The 17,832-nt window shown below is 36.9% G+C and overlaps 1 protein-coding gene across 2 annotated transcripts; it reads left to right on the forward strand.

The window, feature by feature from the left end:
* Positions 1 to 65: 65 nt before the first annotated feature.
* LOC121428700 (anaphase-promoting complex subunit 2-like) lies at positions 66 to 16,967 on the forward strand. 2 transcript variants are annotated; one of them, XM_041625509.1, is made up of 14 exons: positions 66 to 155; positions 4,006 to 4,008; positions 4,934 to 5,517; positions 6,086 to 6,218; positions 6,937 to 7,092; positions 7,760 to 7,901; positions 8,684 to 8,801; positions 9,184 to 9,359; positions 10,087 to 10,324; positions 11,390 to 11,669; positions 13,270 to 13,386; positions 13,956 to 14,094; positions 14,768 to 15,006; positions 15,548 to 16,967. In XM_041625509.1, exons 1-14 carry the CDS (start codon positions 81 to 83, stop codon positions 15,755 to 15,757), a joined length of 2,610 nt encoding a protein of 869 aa, XP_041481443.1. In that variant the 5' UTR covers positions 66 to 80; the 3' UTR covers positions 15,758 to 16,967. The 2 variants fall into 2 exon arrangements, with proteins under 2 accessions (XP_041481443.1, XP_041481445.1); XM_041625511.1 differs by lacking the exon at positions 4,006 to 4,008.
* Positions 16,968 to 17,832: the final 865 nt, after the last annotated feature.

Below are 17,832 nucleotides of genomic sequence, written 5' to 3' on the forward strand. Positions count from 1 at the left end.
ATACAGTGTATGAATTATTTACTTGAGATTTTGATTGCTTCACAATATAGACTGAGCTCCAATTTCCGATTCATTTGAATATGGCTGCGTATACTTCCATCAATTTAGCTTGGGATGAAGTCACAAAATGTCTCTCAAACATCACTTTCCATACGGTGAGACCAATGAAATCGTATTTTATCGTAGATAATTACATAATATCTAGTAATTATGTGAGATTATTTGATTAAGTTGTTATGGAAAGGTATAAATTGTGATCAAACAATGGCTTATATTCCCGTCGTCAGAAGACATGAAAGAGCTCGCTCGGGCTCATCTTCGGGGTCGGGCTCTATGACTATGGGGAAGCGTCCGGGCGGAGCTGAGGGCTGTGCGGTCCAGCTTATCTTCTGCCGGCTAGTGCACTCAGCCCCCGGTGGGGTCACTCACCCGCAGAGGGCCTAGGGGGACGCGTATGACCGTTACCACAAATGCAAGTAACCCCCTATTACAGTAAATTTTAAGGACATTTTGTGAAATTTACCCCTATTTTCACGCAAAACAAGGAAAAATTTGCGGTGAAATGGTATACCAGTTGTTGTGTATCCGGACAGGTTGTGTGTCCGGACGATCAATTTTAGAATGTCATTTGGAAAAAATTACAAGCGAAGTTTCATCAATTTTTAGGACAAAATGTTGGGAAATATTATAAAGAACAAAATAGATAATGATTACAAGTAATGAATTCATATTTTTAGTGTAATCCACAGACAAAAAAGAAGGCTTCAAAAAGATAAAGTGTCCGGACACTCGACCCCCCATCCTACCTTGAAACACCCCTAATTATAAGATTATAAGGACACTTGCCCATTTCGCAAACTTACCCCTATTTGCCATATTTCAAGGACGGCATAAATACCCTTTCCTCATTAGAGGAAATTGCAACACAGGCGAGGGAGTGCTCAGTCCTTAAAGTTAAAGATGACCAACATTAGAGGCGCACAGCCAATATTGGAGACTGTCTCCAATGTGGGAAATTATCTCCGATATCACTATCAGAGACTTTTGTAAAGAATTTGGGTATCCAATTTCAGAGACAGTCTCCAGTTTTGGAGACTAATTTCCTTTGTTTACATGTGCGGCAAAAGGATTACATTGGCGGCAAATAAAAATGTGATAAGCATATTCCTCATGACAAATTACCCCTTTTCACCGTCTACTTTAAAAATTCACCGTTATGACCGTCTACTTTTGTTTTGATAAGGATTTTTGTTATCAATCACACACAAAACAAATGGGCTTCTGACATCAGTGAGACAAAATTTTGGGTGGAAAAAATCATGCTTTTGTTGGTGTTGTTTCTTTTGTCCTTTTGCAAAGCAAGTCTCCAATGTGGGAGATTGTCTCCCCTATTGGGGAGAGTCTCCCATATTGGCCGTGCGCCTCTACTGACCAAGAGCCATGTCATACTCATACTAATACAATAATCCAAAAGAACTTTATTTTTCTTGAAAAATAAGAAAAGTAGAATTCTTTGTAAAAATAAATATAGAGTTGTCCACATAAAGATACAGAGTATGATGAGCGTGCCCTCTGCGGCTGGTGACTCGGCGACGGAATTTACTTCCCGTGATCGTTCTCCCCTTTTTCCTGACCCCTATTTCCATCAGATCGAGGACGGTGAGCACCCTATTTTCACTACCTTGAGGAGTGTTCTGTCCGCGGACGTTCCATGAAATTGACCCCTTTTCCCGTGACTTTGGTAACGGTCATGCGGTCCCCAAGTCATATTAGGTGACCCCACTGGGACTCAGCCAGCCAAGACTCGACTTCTACACTTGAGTCAAGAGCCCCGAGTTCCATATTTTATGATGAATGATTTAAAAACAACTAGATCTACATGATCTACTTTAGTATAGGCTAGGCCCCAGATCAGGGTTGGGCTCAATTATTATAGACTCTATGCATGATAATTACAAAGCAAAGTAATTCATGAATAACATAATTAGGCCCCTAATTACATTTTTTCGAGTAATTGTTTTGTAGACTAGATCTGAAGTCTAACTTGTAATTGAAATAGAGGTCTAGATCTAAAGCCAAACTAGGGTCCAGTAATTGTAATTTTAATTGAAAAATTGTTTGACTTCATTACTGTCAATTACTTTAATCCTGGCTTTTAATTGGATCTATGATGGTGGTCCCCAAGTCTGCGCACCTAACGATTTGAGTTAAGATTTAACATGAATTTCTTTTCATTTCACAAATTCTTTCATTTGATAATTTTCCTTATATTATTATGAGTATATGAACCAAATATCTTAAATGAATATATCTTACTATGGATTACATACATGTGTAAACTCGATGGTCGTCGAGTGCATGTGCGCAGACAAGGGGGACTGCGCAGACTTGGGGGAACTCACCATACTTTCAATTACATTAGTTTATTATTCAATTTACTCAAGAGTGCTTATTTCTCTTTTCCCATAGCTATAAAAGTTATATCTTTTGCATGCAACTGTATCCTTTCCCATGATGTAGAGGAAAGAGGAGACACTGTTGCTATAAAGAAGTGCACAAATTGACCATTTGAAATATTTGAGAAATTTGCAAAAGGTAATAGGTTCCAACAAGAAATCAAACTATGTAATATTTCATACTAGCAAAGTTACATTTCTTATATTATAATGTCATGCAGTGGCCTCATTTATTTGTAAGAATATATGTTAGATGTTAAATTAAAATCTGTATACTTAAATTTGGAATAGCCTACCCCCCTCAAAAAAAGAAATCAGCTTTAAGTGGGTAATTGGAAAAAATGTGGATGAAAAGTAACTTTTTTACTGCCCCCCTATAGGCGAAAGCTGGATCCGCCCTTTGCACGACTCACAAGTCAAGGTTTTATGTTGTACATCATGATTTATACAAATGAAGAGAGCATGCAGATTTACATTTTATTGGGAATGTCAATTGAAACAGATCAATAGTCAGGATCAATGCTCTCTAAACTAATAAAACCTTCATGTTGTCAGTTTCTCTCTAACTTAGAATTATGTTGAAATGGGTTGCACTTCATACAAAATATAAATTGATTTCATTTATGACTTAATTAAAAGTAATTGAAATTGTAATTGACAAAAGTAGTTGGTCCCAGTAATTGTAATTGAACATTTCTTCAATTACATGTACGTAAATTTTGTAATTTAAGAAAGTAATTGAGCCCAACTATACCTTATATGCATAGCCATAGACATAGACTTGGCAATGGCCAAAGCCGCTTACCTTCAAGCAAGGGCAAAAACTGATGTGATGCCTTGGCAAAGATAATGAATCATCGTTGTATGGAAGGAGGTGATCCTGTACTAGTGCTTCCGATCATTCCTTTGAGATTACTTTTACTGGTCTTTAACTGACTAACAAGTGTGGAGGGTGGATATAGACAGGAGGCTCCTAGAGAGTGAAAATCATTCACTAATTTGTGCTTACTCTCCATGGAGTCAGGGATTGCATCCCATTCATGTGTGTGTACTGCCAAACAAACTGAAATTTTTGCCCCCTTAGTTTCCTATTTTCCTTCTAATATGATCTGTGGAGCGTTGTGGCCCAGTGGATTAGTCTCCGGACTTTGAAACGGGGTTGTGGGTTCGAATCCCAGCCATGGCATAATTTCCTTCAGCAAGAAATTTATCCACATTGTGCTGCACTCAACCCAGGTGAGGTGAATGGGTACCTGGCAGGAATTTATTCCTTGAAATGCGTGTTCACTGTAATCATAGTAATTACGGCAGCCAAGCTACAGCTGGGGTAATATCCAAGTCCTTTGGAAGCGCATAGAGACATTATTCATAATTGTGATATACGCTATACAAGAACTGTTTGTTATTATTATTATTACTAGCCCTAAATCATGTTCACTAAAAAAACAAGAAAAATATCTAGAGACAGGGTAAACCTTGCCAATGTTTACATCACCATCTTGTTCTCTTTTGTCCTTCGCCAACCACCAAGACGCATACAGTATCAGAGGATGTGCGTCTTGTTAGCGCTAACAATGCACTAACAGAGGCCGTTTCAACTGGTTATGTGGCAGCGATGGCAAATGTTATAATAATGATGATGATACACAGCATTTATATTGCGCCATTTACATGTATCTGTTAAAAGCATTCAAAGGCGCAGGCTCATCCAATAGGTTAATCACTACACATCTGCCGAAATAAGTGAGTATTGAGAGACTGTTTAAAGAGTTCTATGCTGTCAATTTCACGAAGTGAAGAAGGGAGTTCCAAAGGCGTGGAGCAATAGAAGAAAAGGCATGGTCTCCAAATCCCCTTAGGTGTGTGATGGGTACATGAAGAGTGATTACTTAAAAATTGAAATATGTATTTTGACTTCACAATCCGAAAGATGTGACCTGGCTTACTGTTAGCGCTCTGTTAGGCTAACAACGTTTCTGTGAGGCCGGCACTGGAACTCATCATTGAACAACAACACTGAAATATTCACCAAGATTATAATGAAAGAAAGGTATTTCTGTTATAGAATAGACTCTTATTATTGTCAAAAGACTTTTTTTGGGAGTGTACGTGTTGTATGTTGCATAGACTCAAATAGACCAGGTGGTACTTGCAGACTTCAAGTGAAATGAAAATGGGTTTCTGACTGAAACATACATGAAAAAAAAAAAATTCCCCCGAAGACAGTTATTATTCTCAACCTTTTGTTCAATCTTTAGTTCTCAATCTTTTTTTTCTTTGCAAAGCAAATATGGGAGATTGTTTCTCATATTGGCCACACATCTCTGTTGATGGTATCTAGATGATAGATCTAGACATTGAATATAAAAAGATGAAAATCCCCTTTTAGATAAACAAACAGTGAACTAAATGGCAAGTGCTGCTCATAGTATAAAAAAAATCTGAAAAGTGCTAATGATTTTTTTTTTCATTTACAGGATGATGATGATGGGAGGGATGCAAGGTTCAAACCGGCGATGGAGTTCCTGCAGGACCAAGGATTAGAGACCCTTGTTACGGAATGGTTCATGGAGACCTTCCAGCAAGATCTACAGAGCAGGATTGCGCCAAACTTCTGGTCAACCTTCAAGATTGATGACACTTCGTCCACAACGCTCTGCCTGGATTGCCTCACCCGTGGAATAAACATTCTCCACTCCTCTCTCATCCCATACACCAACAGTCTCAATCTGCTTACTGGTTACCTTTCCATTGAGGGTCAGGATCTCAAAGAGCGCTTCGATGTTCTCGTGAAGGCACTTCTTTTCTATCGCACTCCAATGCACTTTTCTGAAGTTGTGAAAACTGTATACTCATCCGTCTTCAAGGCGTTTAGTGACAGTGATGTCAAGAATGAACGAATCAGAACGAGCGATGATAGTGAGATGGATATGGATGAGAGTACAGATATTGAGAAGGATGATGATGAGGAGGAGCTGGAGGAGGGAAGAGACTCGGAACACACATTGGCACCTTCTCACTCTGATACCCTATCAGCTTTTCATCAGATAAATGCACAGTTGTAAGTATTTCTTGATGATACGTTGAATGCTGTTTTGTAGAAACTGATGGTGTTTTCCAAGATCCTTTCCCCCCCTTCCATGACCTGACATCTTGATGATTGAGAGCTAGTTGTGTGGGAACTGTTTAGTTAGTCTTAAGTGAGAGGTTGTATCTACACTGTATACATTTCAAATTTATACAAAAATTCATGTATAATATATTTGGTAAGTAAGCAAAAAGAAAATATTTTAATGGTTCAATATTAGCGGGGTGTTCCATGAAATTTACATTCAGTTCCTTATAAAGTGTAGATCTGAAATTCAAGCGTAAATTCTATGTTTTAATGCGCATTTGTAATTGATTTGAGTTTAATAGCATAGCAACTCAACTTTCTTGCATTAAGCTTGTATTTGGATCTTTCATTTGATTTGCAATTGAACAAGTTTCTTACGATGCCCCCATAATAATAGAACACTCAATGGGGCCAATCCCCCTCCCAAGAAGATGTCAATTTAACGTCAAGTTTTATAATTTTAACCAGTGATTTGTATTTGTGAATAATCCTCAAGTTATGACTCATCTCATAGGTATTCCTTAGGGTTGCTTGAGAGAGTTTGCGGTGAACCTGTTACCTCTATCATTCACCAGAAGATCAAACATCATGTGGACCAGCAATGTGCCGGAGAGTTTGAGACATCTTTCATTTCTTTGCTAGAAAGTGTGAGTGATTCTTTAATCTTCAGCTACTTCACATTTCACTTGCAAATCCATAACCTGTTCAAGGACATGTTATATTGTGTTGGTCAAGCAGTGGCGTTGCAATCCTAAAACAAAGCTTAGCAGTTGACCCCAGTTGAATTATTAATTGCACATACTGTCACGATGGATGCAATTGATCAGAAAATCAGTCCTGTAATCATTGCTATAAAGCTTTGCATTAAACAACCTAGGTTACCCAGGTCTAAAACCAATTTGATGCACTGGTGCCCTTTGGGAGTAAGGTAGTGATCATTATCATGAAGTCCTGCAGAAAGGTTGTGAAGTCATTTTTTTTTAGTTGCTGACTATAGTAGTAAAATGAATTAATAACTGATTATGAGTCTTCTTCTTAAACTCTTCTCATATTCTTAATTAATGAAACTTGAACATGGCTTGCGTATTTTAAGTGCTCTTCTCTTGTATGTAAACTCAGAATATCATCATCATCGATTGCATCATCATTGTAATCATCATCATCATTATTATCATTGTCATTATCATCATCATCATCATCATCATCATCATAGTCATCATCTTCATTAAAACCATCATTATCATCATCATCAATATCAAAATCAGCAGCAGTAGTAACCTCATCATCCTCATTTTTCAAATGTTATGCAGTCATCGATTGAAAATCTTGTAACCAAGTTAATAATCATCCTTATCTTACTTTCAGTGGTTAGACAATAAAGTGATGGGATGGTTACATCTCGTTTTCTTTGGCAAGAATGCAGAGCGCCCCCAAAGCCCTGTATTGTCACAGTCCCTTCAACAATGGAAGGAGAGGCTTCAGTACTACTTGTATCAGACGTTAGCTGAACTGAGAATTCAGGTATTAGATACTTCTCTGATTTATTTTACAGAGTTGGGGGTAAAATACATTGTATTTGTGAAATGTTGCATCACTCAACTAACATTTCAATTTTATATAGTAATAATGCAGTTCTTGTATAGCACATATCACATCATGTCATAATGTCTCTATGCACTTCCAAAGGACTTTGATATCATTACCCTGGCTTTAGCCCCGCAGCCTTTTTTACAGCTCGGTGGCATTTCAAGGAATAACCTGCCAGGTACCCATTCATCTCACCTGGGTTGAGTGCAGCACGATGTGGATAAATTTCTTGCTTAAGGAAATTACGCCATGGCTGGGATTTGAACCCACGACCCTCTGTTTCAAAGTCAGAAGACTAATCCACTGGGCCACAATGCTCCACACAACTATGTTATTTACTGAGGTGACATGAATATACAAGTAACAAATGCCATCCTTTCAGCTCTGGTTATGTTATAAGTATTTTCATCCATCACTAATTTGAATGTATACCGTAAATTTACCATCAATATCATTCTCACCTGAGCTGAAAAGTAGTTAAATTTCCAAAGTGCCACCTCTTCCACTTCTAAGCAATATCTTTAAAGATCACTTCATGCAGTGTAACGGGTCTTTAAAAGAACATACACTAAATTTGATTTTTTTTCATTGATATTTGCAGGAGCTCTTTAATATCATTGTGGAATTCCCGGATTCAATGAGTGCTTTGAATGACCTTAAGAGTTGTCTAGAGAAGACCGACTTGAGAAAAAAACTGGTCCAGTCTCTACGAAGTGCCTTCGAGAACAGGCTTCTACATCCGGGTAAGAAAGCTCTCATGTAAATTTCAACAAATACGTTCTGCAGTAAAAAATCCCTTTTAGGTCTTATGTTCATCACTCTCAGTGGTTGATATTTTTAGAGATCATTTATTTAGCATATTTCTTTAAATAACAAGGCAAATGTAAGACAAACATTTTAAAGGGGGAATGAACTGAGTGTGGTCTCTCATTGACTGTGTGTTATAAAACAGGTATCTACTAATACTACAGAGAATAAATTGACCTATAATTGTATTTGCATAGAGAAACTAAATGTTTTGAGAGGAAAAGTAAATTATTAGTAATTATTGCAGTATAAATGTATTGCGTAGTTAACTAGCATGTTATCATTCAAGTGGGTCTATATTATTAGACTACACTTAGCATTATGGGTCAGGAAACTGACCAGGTATGAGCAGTTGAGGACTCGAGATGGCGCTTTTTGTTTTAAGAGGGCTCAACAAATCTCCAAGGTCAATGAGAGGGATAATCAAAGTGGCATCCATGAGCATGGCCTTAGATTAATTTAAGCTCTGCTTTGCTAAAGAATTCCTGAATCAATGAGTACTTTGAATGATCTCATGAGCGTAAGTGGTGGGTGTGCAGAACAAGCCCCACTACACCAGGGATTCTTCTGCACACCCAACACCTCGGTTACATCAGGAGAGACCAGCGGGTCACAATCAAATGATCCATTCTGCTTTTTTGACTCTCAGTAACTGTTGGTGCCAAACAAAATAATAAGATATATTTTTTTACTGTTTCTTTCACTCATTTTCATGTAGGTGTGAACACAACTGATATCTTAACCCAGTACATATCATCCATAAGAGCATTGAGAGTGCTTGATCCCTCCGGCATCGTTCTGGAACTTGTGTGTGAACCCATACGCAAGTACCTCAGGTATGACATACATTGCTCAAGTTTCATTGTTACCTTTTTAAAAGGTAATTCCACCCAAACAAAGAGTTAATTTACATAAAGAGGGATAATTTTACAACCATAAAGATGACATTGTCATTAGATTTGGATGTATATTCATTGTGGTGTTGGTATTATGGTGATGTGTTTGGCATACATGATATTGTTTGCTAGTTGATTCATCCATTTTCTTCCAGTGTATCTGGCCTGTATTATGTACCCATTGATCTTTTTGAAAATAATTCTCTAAAAAATTTCAATCATGACCAACACATTAAAATTACATTCAAAGTGATTTGCACGGAATAGATCATAATCTTTTTTTCTTTTTTTTCATAATCTTTTTATTTTCTAAAAATGACAGGACAAGAGAGGACACAGTTAGATGTATAGTGTCCAGTCTGACGGATGATAACTCTAATGAGTTAGCAGACGAACTGGTTAAAGCTCAGCCGGTCAATGTAGAAGATGGAGCTTCAACAGGGACAGAGGAAGCTAATCCTTATGACTGGCAACCAGATCCTATTGATGCTGACCCAAGTAAATATGTTTAACATTCCATCTTGATGTCATTTTGGATCGCGAAAAATGCATTAAAAAATGGGAAATAGATTTTAATGGTGACTTGGTAAAGCATGTTTTTAGTTTTGGTAAAGTGTCAGTAATGTGAACTATATTCAAACATCATTAAACATTAAAATATTATAGAAGCATAGCAGTCATTGGACGCATTTTTTACCCATTAGAAGTTAAATAAGGCATGTTTTCCAGCCATTGGGATTTAAACTTTAATCTAATGCACTCTCTTTACTCTTAGTAATGTTATTAATTTGAAATAACAGTTTGAGCACATATTTTACATATTTAGTAATTGGATGTTAGAATGCTTCTGACAAAGATTATAGCCTGAAAATTTCAGCCCACTCTATGCTTGAGTAAATAAGCAACACAAAACTATAAAGATATTCTGTTTTGATCTGGCATCTGATTAAATTAAAATTTGGTGTAAACTTGGTAAATTTATCCCATAAAACAAATTTTTAGATTATATCCTTCACTCCACAACCGTTTTGGGGAACATGCTTATAATCTGGTATGAAGTGGAATGGTGACATGCACTTTTATGAGGATTTACCAAAAATAAAGAAAGGCTTTAACTCCACAGTTGGCAACTTAAACATTTTGCCCATCCTGAAATAAATATGGAAATTTGTGATAAATGAATATAGTTTAGTGTAATAAATATGTTTTGAATACTTCTATCAAGGTCAAACATCCAAAAGCAGAAGAACGTCGGACATAATCAGCACGTTGGTCAACATCTATGGAAGCCGTGAGCTATTTGTCAATGAGTATCGCAACCTGCTCGCTGATCGTATCCTCTCGAGCTTCAGCTACGATACGGCGAGGGAGCTACGTAACCTGGAGCTTCTAAAGCTCCGATTTGGCGAGTCACAGCTCCACCAATGTGAGGTTATGCTGAAAGATGTGGCCGACTCTAAGAGGTAAATATTTTCAAGAAGGTAGATTTTTAGCATTGAATCTTGCAGCATGTTGCCATTTATGAGATTTCAAATGTTATTTTCAGTAACTTCATTCCATAATAATGACAATCTGTTAGTTATGAGGCACTTAAGACATATAGAGTATAATCTAATTTTTCAGATTAATATGACAACAGTCATCAGATTAAATCAGTCATAACCCTTTATTTTCAGTATTTTCATTACATAAAAATGAAATGTAATGAAATTGAATGGCTAAGGTTCCTTAAGTTTGTAAGGTAACATTTAATTTATTACTTATAGGCATTACAAGAAACTTTTCTTTTCAATTACAAGTAATTAGTATGTCCCGAAACCAAGCGTAATGGGGTGTTGCAACAAAGTGGAGTCGCAATTGAACAGTAATCAAGTGCAAATTTGTATCAAATCAAAGGACCTAAGATTGATTTATAATTTATCATAAATTTCCTGCAACATGCCTTATTGGGTATTTCTTTACTATGAATTTCAAATAGGGATAGATTCTCCAATATCAAAATTGCAATTATGAAGGAAAATGCAAGGAAACACATCGTCAGCACCAGAACGAAAAATTATTCATGTTATCCCATAAAACTACAGGTAATTCTGTTCCGTTACATTTCCTCCAGCATCAGTTGCTCGCTATAGATCCTTCACACTAATCGAATGACAAATTTCACTCCGGAATGTAAAACTATACCCTACCTTAACCTAAACCCTATCACAACGCTAACCCTAACCATACATCTTAGACAAAATAAAGCCTGTAGCAATTTTCACCGGAGCAAATGTTGTGTCACAGATAATATGTTATGCAGACAAGACTTAACAGTGTAAGCTATTTCTGACATTATGGAATTTGTCACCTGTCCATTCCCATTCCATGCCATTTTAGTCATTGCTGGTGACAGCTTTCCAGTTCCATGCATACTTTGTACACAAAGCAAGCCCACTTGCAGGAAAGGAGGTTACAGACTTCATGATCGGGCCATCATTTCTCAATTTTGCCCTTGGATTAAACATGATCTGTATCTATTCTTACAGGTGTAATGCCCACGTTTTGAGTGAGAAGGAGAAGAGAAGGAAAGAGGAGGAGAAAAGGAAGGAGCAGGAGGAGAAGAGAGCAGCAGAAGGGGGAGAAGAAGGAGCAGAAGTGGATGGAGAAGAAGGAGCCATAAGGTTAGGAGCAGTTACAGGAGGTGGGGTTGAGAGAGATAAAGAGAAGGAGGAGAACGGTGGAGAACAATCAGAGGATGCGGTTGATGGAGGAGAGGATAAGGAGAATGAAGAAGTTAATGCTCCAACTCTTCCTAGTCCTGATGAGGTAAGGATCTAGGAAGCATTTCATAAAACAAACAGTTGGTGGTTTTCACTGACTATTGTTATAAGCTACTGAAATCCTTGCATCTGATTGGCTCAGAGCAAAACTGTGTGATAATCACGGACAGTTTGTTTTGTGAAATGCTCTGAGTCCATGAAAAGAAGTCTGAATTATAATTGATTTTCATGAGGCTGGCCATTGCATGTGTACATTAAAAGAATCCAGTAGCTTTAGAGAGGCCCTATGTACTGAATTGATGAGCTCTAATGTTTCTGTTGTTTGTTGTACAGAATAATGACTGAACAGCTAGGAATATGTGACGTTTTTAGAGGATTTTATTTTCAAATGAAATACATACTTTGGGGTAACACATTACAGAAAGTGTTACTCTGAAAAGGTGAATTATGAAGGCCAGTGAAGTGAACTCCTGATCCCTGTTACACAAAACCATTGGTCATAGGGTTTACCCATTGATCAACATGATCCTAACATCCAGAGAAAAATGAGATAAAAGTGATTGGTTAACATTGGTTTGACTTTTAAAAAATCTGCGCTAGAAGATCACACTTGTCACCTGTGTCTGTGATATGTTACAAAAATGAAGTCCAGAAAAAAATTGCGTTCGAAAATAATTATTTAGTGCTTCAAAAATTGAAATATAAAGTGACCGGAAGCACCATCTTAATTTCATCCCATACACTTATGTGTAATATTTAGGCGTCTATAAGACACCTATTTACAAAATCGGGGTTTGCCTTGTAGTTTTAGCTTTTCATTCTCAATAATGGTTGTTTTCAGGGTTTATTAGTTCTAATACATGCACTTGTACACATGTTTCATTCTGGTTTGAGAATTTTTTAAATCGGCTGCTCACAAAGTTAAACAATACTTTTAATTAAGTTTTGGAAAGATTGATAAAATGATATAAACGTTACAAGATCGCTATGCAGGTCCTCTGTGAAAAAAAACGACCACGATCTGTAACGTCACACATGTACAGTTTTCACTTCAATTTTCTAGTCTTTCGCGAGATCACATTTTATTTTTATAAGAGATCACATACAGGTTTCCCAACACTATGTCATAGATGAAATGTTTGTCCTGTCACTAGAATGAGCAAAAAAGAGACGTTTTTGGGTAGGCCTATAGTTTCAGTGTACAAAGATTTTGATCTTATTCTTTCATTTTTGTGTTTCAAAACAAGCTAGCTCATTCCACAGGTTTGTTTCTTCAGATGATTTCTGTGGTAGATTGATTGTGAGCTTTGTTTTGAATCGTGTTACATGATAAACTGATAGCATATATCAAGCTCTCATACATTTACATATCCTGTTACAACTGTAATACAGTTGCCAATTTTCATCATGATTATGGGGTCAGGGGTCATCACCTTACAATTCAAATAGGCCACCAAGCCTAGGATATATAAATGTAAGTGTTAAGTTTTCTTCACCTATTAAAGTATTGCACTTTTTTGTATTGTATGAGAATTATATTGGTTTTGTTTAATCTGTAGTGGTATATCAGATATCTTTGCACTAGACTTGGATGTGCAATAATTGTTAGCTCACCCATCACATTAATGTTAATTTTTCTCTTTTAGATGGATTTCAACACCATGATTCTGTCTGCTCAATTTTGGCCAAATTTGAAAGAAGAGAAGCTTGAAGTTCCTCAAGATATCAAACAGTGGATGGAAACATACACTAAGTCATATGAGGTAATAACAACATCATTTCTGTACTGACTTACGGGATATTGTAGGAAACTTGTAATCAGTTGCAAATCTATTTGGGGTCCCTGAAACTGTCATGCAAATTATCGCAAATTCACAATTTATTGCTGATCTCCTTTTTGTAACCAGGAGCGTTAAGTGATTTTATACTACTGTAATTGATCTGTCATTGGTAATATTGCAACAACAATTTTTTTATCTATTTTTTATCTTTACTTCACAATGAATTTAAATGATAATTCAGTGCATATTGCAGATTTTATATTCAGCATTGTGAAAAAGCAAAAAAAAATTAAATTGAAAAAGGTCGCTATGTGTTGTGACAGTTAAAGATGAAAGGTAAATGAAGGTCTTTAATACAAAACACAATAGAGCTTAATGAAAGTCATGTGAGAGCAAATCAAATCGAATCATCACTGAAATTTAAAGTGTGAAAAAAGTACATTTCATTTCGACATTGTTGTATGCACAGTATTGAGAACCCTCCAGAATAGCTTGTAATTTTCATGAGGTACTTGGTGTAATCCATTAAAGTTACCGTGTTGTGATTATAGGTACTGAAGGGAATGAGAACATTGAACTGGAAGACGAATCTAGGACAAGTAACTCTTGACATTGAGCTAAGAGATAGGACAGTGACCCTGACCGTATCTCCAATACAGGCTACTATCATTATGCACTTTCAAGATAAAGGTAAGTAGGATGGGTGGGTGGATGGATGGATGGGTGGATGGATGGATGGATGGGTGGATGGATGGGTGGATGGATGGGTGGATGGATGGATGGATGGGTGGGTGGGTGGGTGGATGGATGGATGGATGGATGGGTGGGTGGATGGGTGGATGGATGGATGGATGGATGGATGGATGGATGGATGGATGGATGGATGGATAGATAGATGGATGGATGGATGGAGGGAGGGATGGAGGGTTGGGTAGGTACATAGGTGAATGGGTTAAAAGGGGGATAAGTTAATGGATGGATGGATGTCTATCTGTGTGGATAGATGTATGGATGGATTGATAGAGGAATAGGTGGATTGCTAAGGGAATTTATGGATTTGTGGATTAAAGATAGATGAATAGATAGAAAGATAGAGAAATGGGTAAATAGGTACATACATCGATAAATACATGTTGGTAGGGAGATGTTAAAGATTAATAGGGTTGATTATACAAAGAAACAGCAGAAATGTAAACTTCTGAAGGTTTCCATGTTGAAGAAGAAAAGTATAGTAGGTTTCATGGTACACCATTTATCTTTCTTAGACAAGTGTTGGTCCTGAAAAGGACCACCCAAATTCAGAAAGATACATGGTGTACGGTGAAACCTACTAAAAGGAGAAATGTTTGTTTATCTTCTTCAGAGAGATGGACAATCCAGGAACTCAGTGAGAAAATGCAGGTGCCGGGGGGCGCTGTTCGTCGAAAGATAGCCTATTGGCAGAGCCAAGGTCTACTGAAGGAGGAGTCACATGACACCTTTGTTTTGGTTGAAGAAAAAGAAGGCGCCGTCCAAAATCAAGAGATGGTGATGATTGATAGCGATGAGGAGGCGGAGTCTGCGACTGCATCGGTTGAAGACCAGAAGGAGGAGAATCTGCAGGTATAGTTCTCCCCTTGCTCCATCCTTTCCTAAAATGGATGCCAATAAGTCTTCTTACAATGACGATCAATAGCATGTAGTGATAATAAACTGATGACATTATTGATTTAGTTAGATTCATTAGTGTTTTTATTTTGACCAGTGCTTACCTTAATGAGTTTTCAATGGGGACTAGTGGCATGTTGATATAAAGGAATATTTAAGAAATTTGATATTGCCAAACACTTTGAAAATTAATCAAAAATGAAAACTAAAATCCTTAAAAAGAACTAAAATCCTTATCTATATTAAAACTATCACATATTTCAGTTGAAAACCTTGTTGAAAACATTGTAATATTGATGCATTATGTATGGGCATGGTCATATTTGTGTTTTTGTTTTGCTTGCAATTCCTAATTACTCTGCTGGGATAATAAAAGCTTGGATTAAATGAATTTTATTTTTGTTTAATTTTTTCAGTTTACTCATGAGTATGAAGCAAAAAATGACAGTATGCTTGTAATGCCTTTTATTGCTATTCTCATAATACTTTTCTGCAGATGTACTGGTCTTTCATCACTGGTATGTTGATGAATCTGGAGAGCTTACCGTTGGAGCGAATCCATTCCATGTTGAAGATGTTTGCCATCCAGGGACCTTCTGCAGCTGAATTCACAGAAAACGAGCTTCGACATCTCCTGGAGACCAAGGTCAGAGAACAACAGCTTGTTTATTCTGCAGGGACCTATCGACTTCCTCAACAAAGATAGTACTAACTTCTATAAGACTCATAACGTTTGCAATCCAGAGACCTTTTACAGTGGTAGTGGAGTTCACAAAAAAAAACAAGCACTGGCAACTTGTTGACTCCAAGGTCTTGGAACTGCAGCATGTTTGCTCTTTATGGACCTGTTACCTTCCTCGAGAAATCTAGAACTAGTTTCTTCATGATTTTGAAGATATTTTGCAATCCAGGTTCCTTTCCATGACAACAGAGATCACTGATTAAAAGCTCTCCAACATCTTGTAGAGACCAGCATAAGTGAATTATGGGACTTATGGCCTCTTTAACAAATGTAGAATCAATAGTAGTATGCCATGTTTATGATCTAGAGTTCACAGAAATTAGCTTGTAAAGCCTCTAGATAATGAGACCTGTAACACAACAGTTAGCGATTAAAATGGCCTATCAAGATCATCGTTGCATGCACATTTTGCTCAGTAGACCGACTAGGAACCAATCAGAATTGTTCTTTCAAATTTATAGCGATTAATTTCTAACCTTTGTGCTACGTGGCCTGGGTCCAGAGTACTCTGTAGTAGCTTATTTCTCTTTCTTGGACCTACTGATCTTCACAACGAAGGCATACCTAGTTTCTGATGATGTGCTATATCCAGGGTACTTCCTCTGTGGACATCCATATGTAACCCTCGCCCTAAAACCCACAATAAGTCACCAAAAATAGCTTAAGCATAATTGATGAATAATAACCCATATAACAATTTGATTCTTTGTTTAATATTTTGGTAAGAGTTTAAAAGAATACCGGTAAGTAGAACAATATTTTGAAGTTTGGTGTTAACCTAACATGACATGTGTATGCTGTGCAAACTGGTTTAAACCTCCAACAGTCTGAAAGAAGAAAAAGTATAAAAGAAACCCTTATATCTTTCTTTTTGTCAATCTTTACAACTACACCATGGCGTGTTTACCTTAAGCAAGAACTTTACCTACACTGTGCTGCACTTAACCCAGGTGAGGTGGACGTGTACCTGGTAGGATTCCTTGAAATGTAGTAGCTGCTCTGCTAAAGCTGGGTAATTATGTTGCATTACTGTAGAGTGCTTACAGGCTTCAGATAAGGTACATGTAAGTGTTAGTGCTGTATATGCAAGTATAATACACCCTATGGCCCGTATTCTGTAGTCGGGTTTAACTTAAACTCAGGTTTAAAGTTGTGGTTAAGTATGGATAGCCAATTGTCACATAAATCACTAACAGTAGAGATAAGAAACATACAACTTATAAAAATGTTGATACTTTTGGCTTCCCATAATTTAAGCACAGAGTTAGACTATGATCTAAGTTAAACCTGACTCCAGAATACAGGCCTATGACATTAAGGGGAAAAGAGGGTTTTTTTCTGAACTCATGTTTATAATTTTGATTTTTTAAGACAAAGTGACTTTTTTGACTGATTGCAGGTAATGTTTCCATGTGACTTAATGTGGGTTTTGAGTGCTGGGTAGGAAGTGAATTCTGTCCTGCAATCCATAAAATGGGGTTATTTTAGTTGAATGACTAAAATTTAAAGAATGTTATATTACTTTGAGATGTCACCCACATTACAGCACAATTGGTGCTTTTGTTATAACAGTCTGTATATACGGTATTGAATAAAATCATGCATATTAACTTAATAGATTAGTTTTGGTAACTCTTTTTTTCTCTGTGAACTAAACTTCATTTTGATTATGGCCCGAACTCAAACTCTTAAGGAGTGTTTTATGAAGGACTTGCTGGGCTTTTTATCCTACAAGTCTGTTTTTATCCGACAATTACCATAGGAACAGTGCTTCTAGACGAAAATGTTGATGAAATGCTCCCCAGGGCCCTGTCTTACAAAGAGTTACAATTGATCCAATCAATCGTAACTCTGGAAATCCATCAGTGTCATAATTTTTTATACAGGAAATATGTAAAATTTCCTTTGTAAACAAAGGAGAACACACCAAATTGTCAAGAAATCAATGAATTTATGGATATACATTCATATCGAGAAAATCTTTTGACCAAACGTGCATTTTATATGTAGACTTTGCTGGCTTTCCATAGTTGCGATTG

Source organism: Lytechinus variegatus, chromosome 15, assembly GCF_018143015.1.
Source record: "Lytechinus variegatus isolate NC3 chromosome 15, Lvar_3.0, whole genome shotgun sequence".
In the NCBI taxonomy this organism is placed as follows: domain Eukaryota; kingdom Metazoa; phylum Echinodermata; class Echinoidea; order Temnopleuroida; family Toxopneustidae; genus Lytechinus; species Lytechinus variegatus.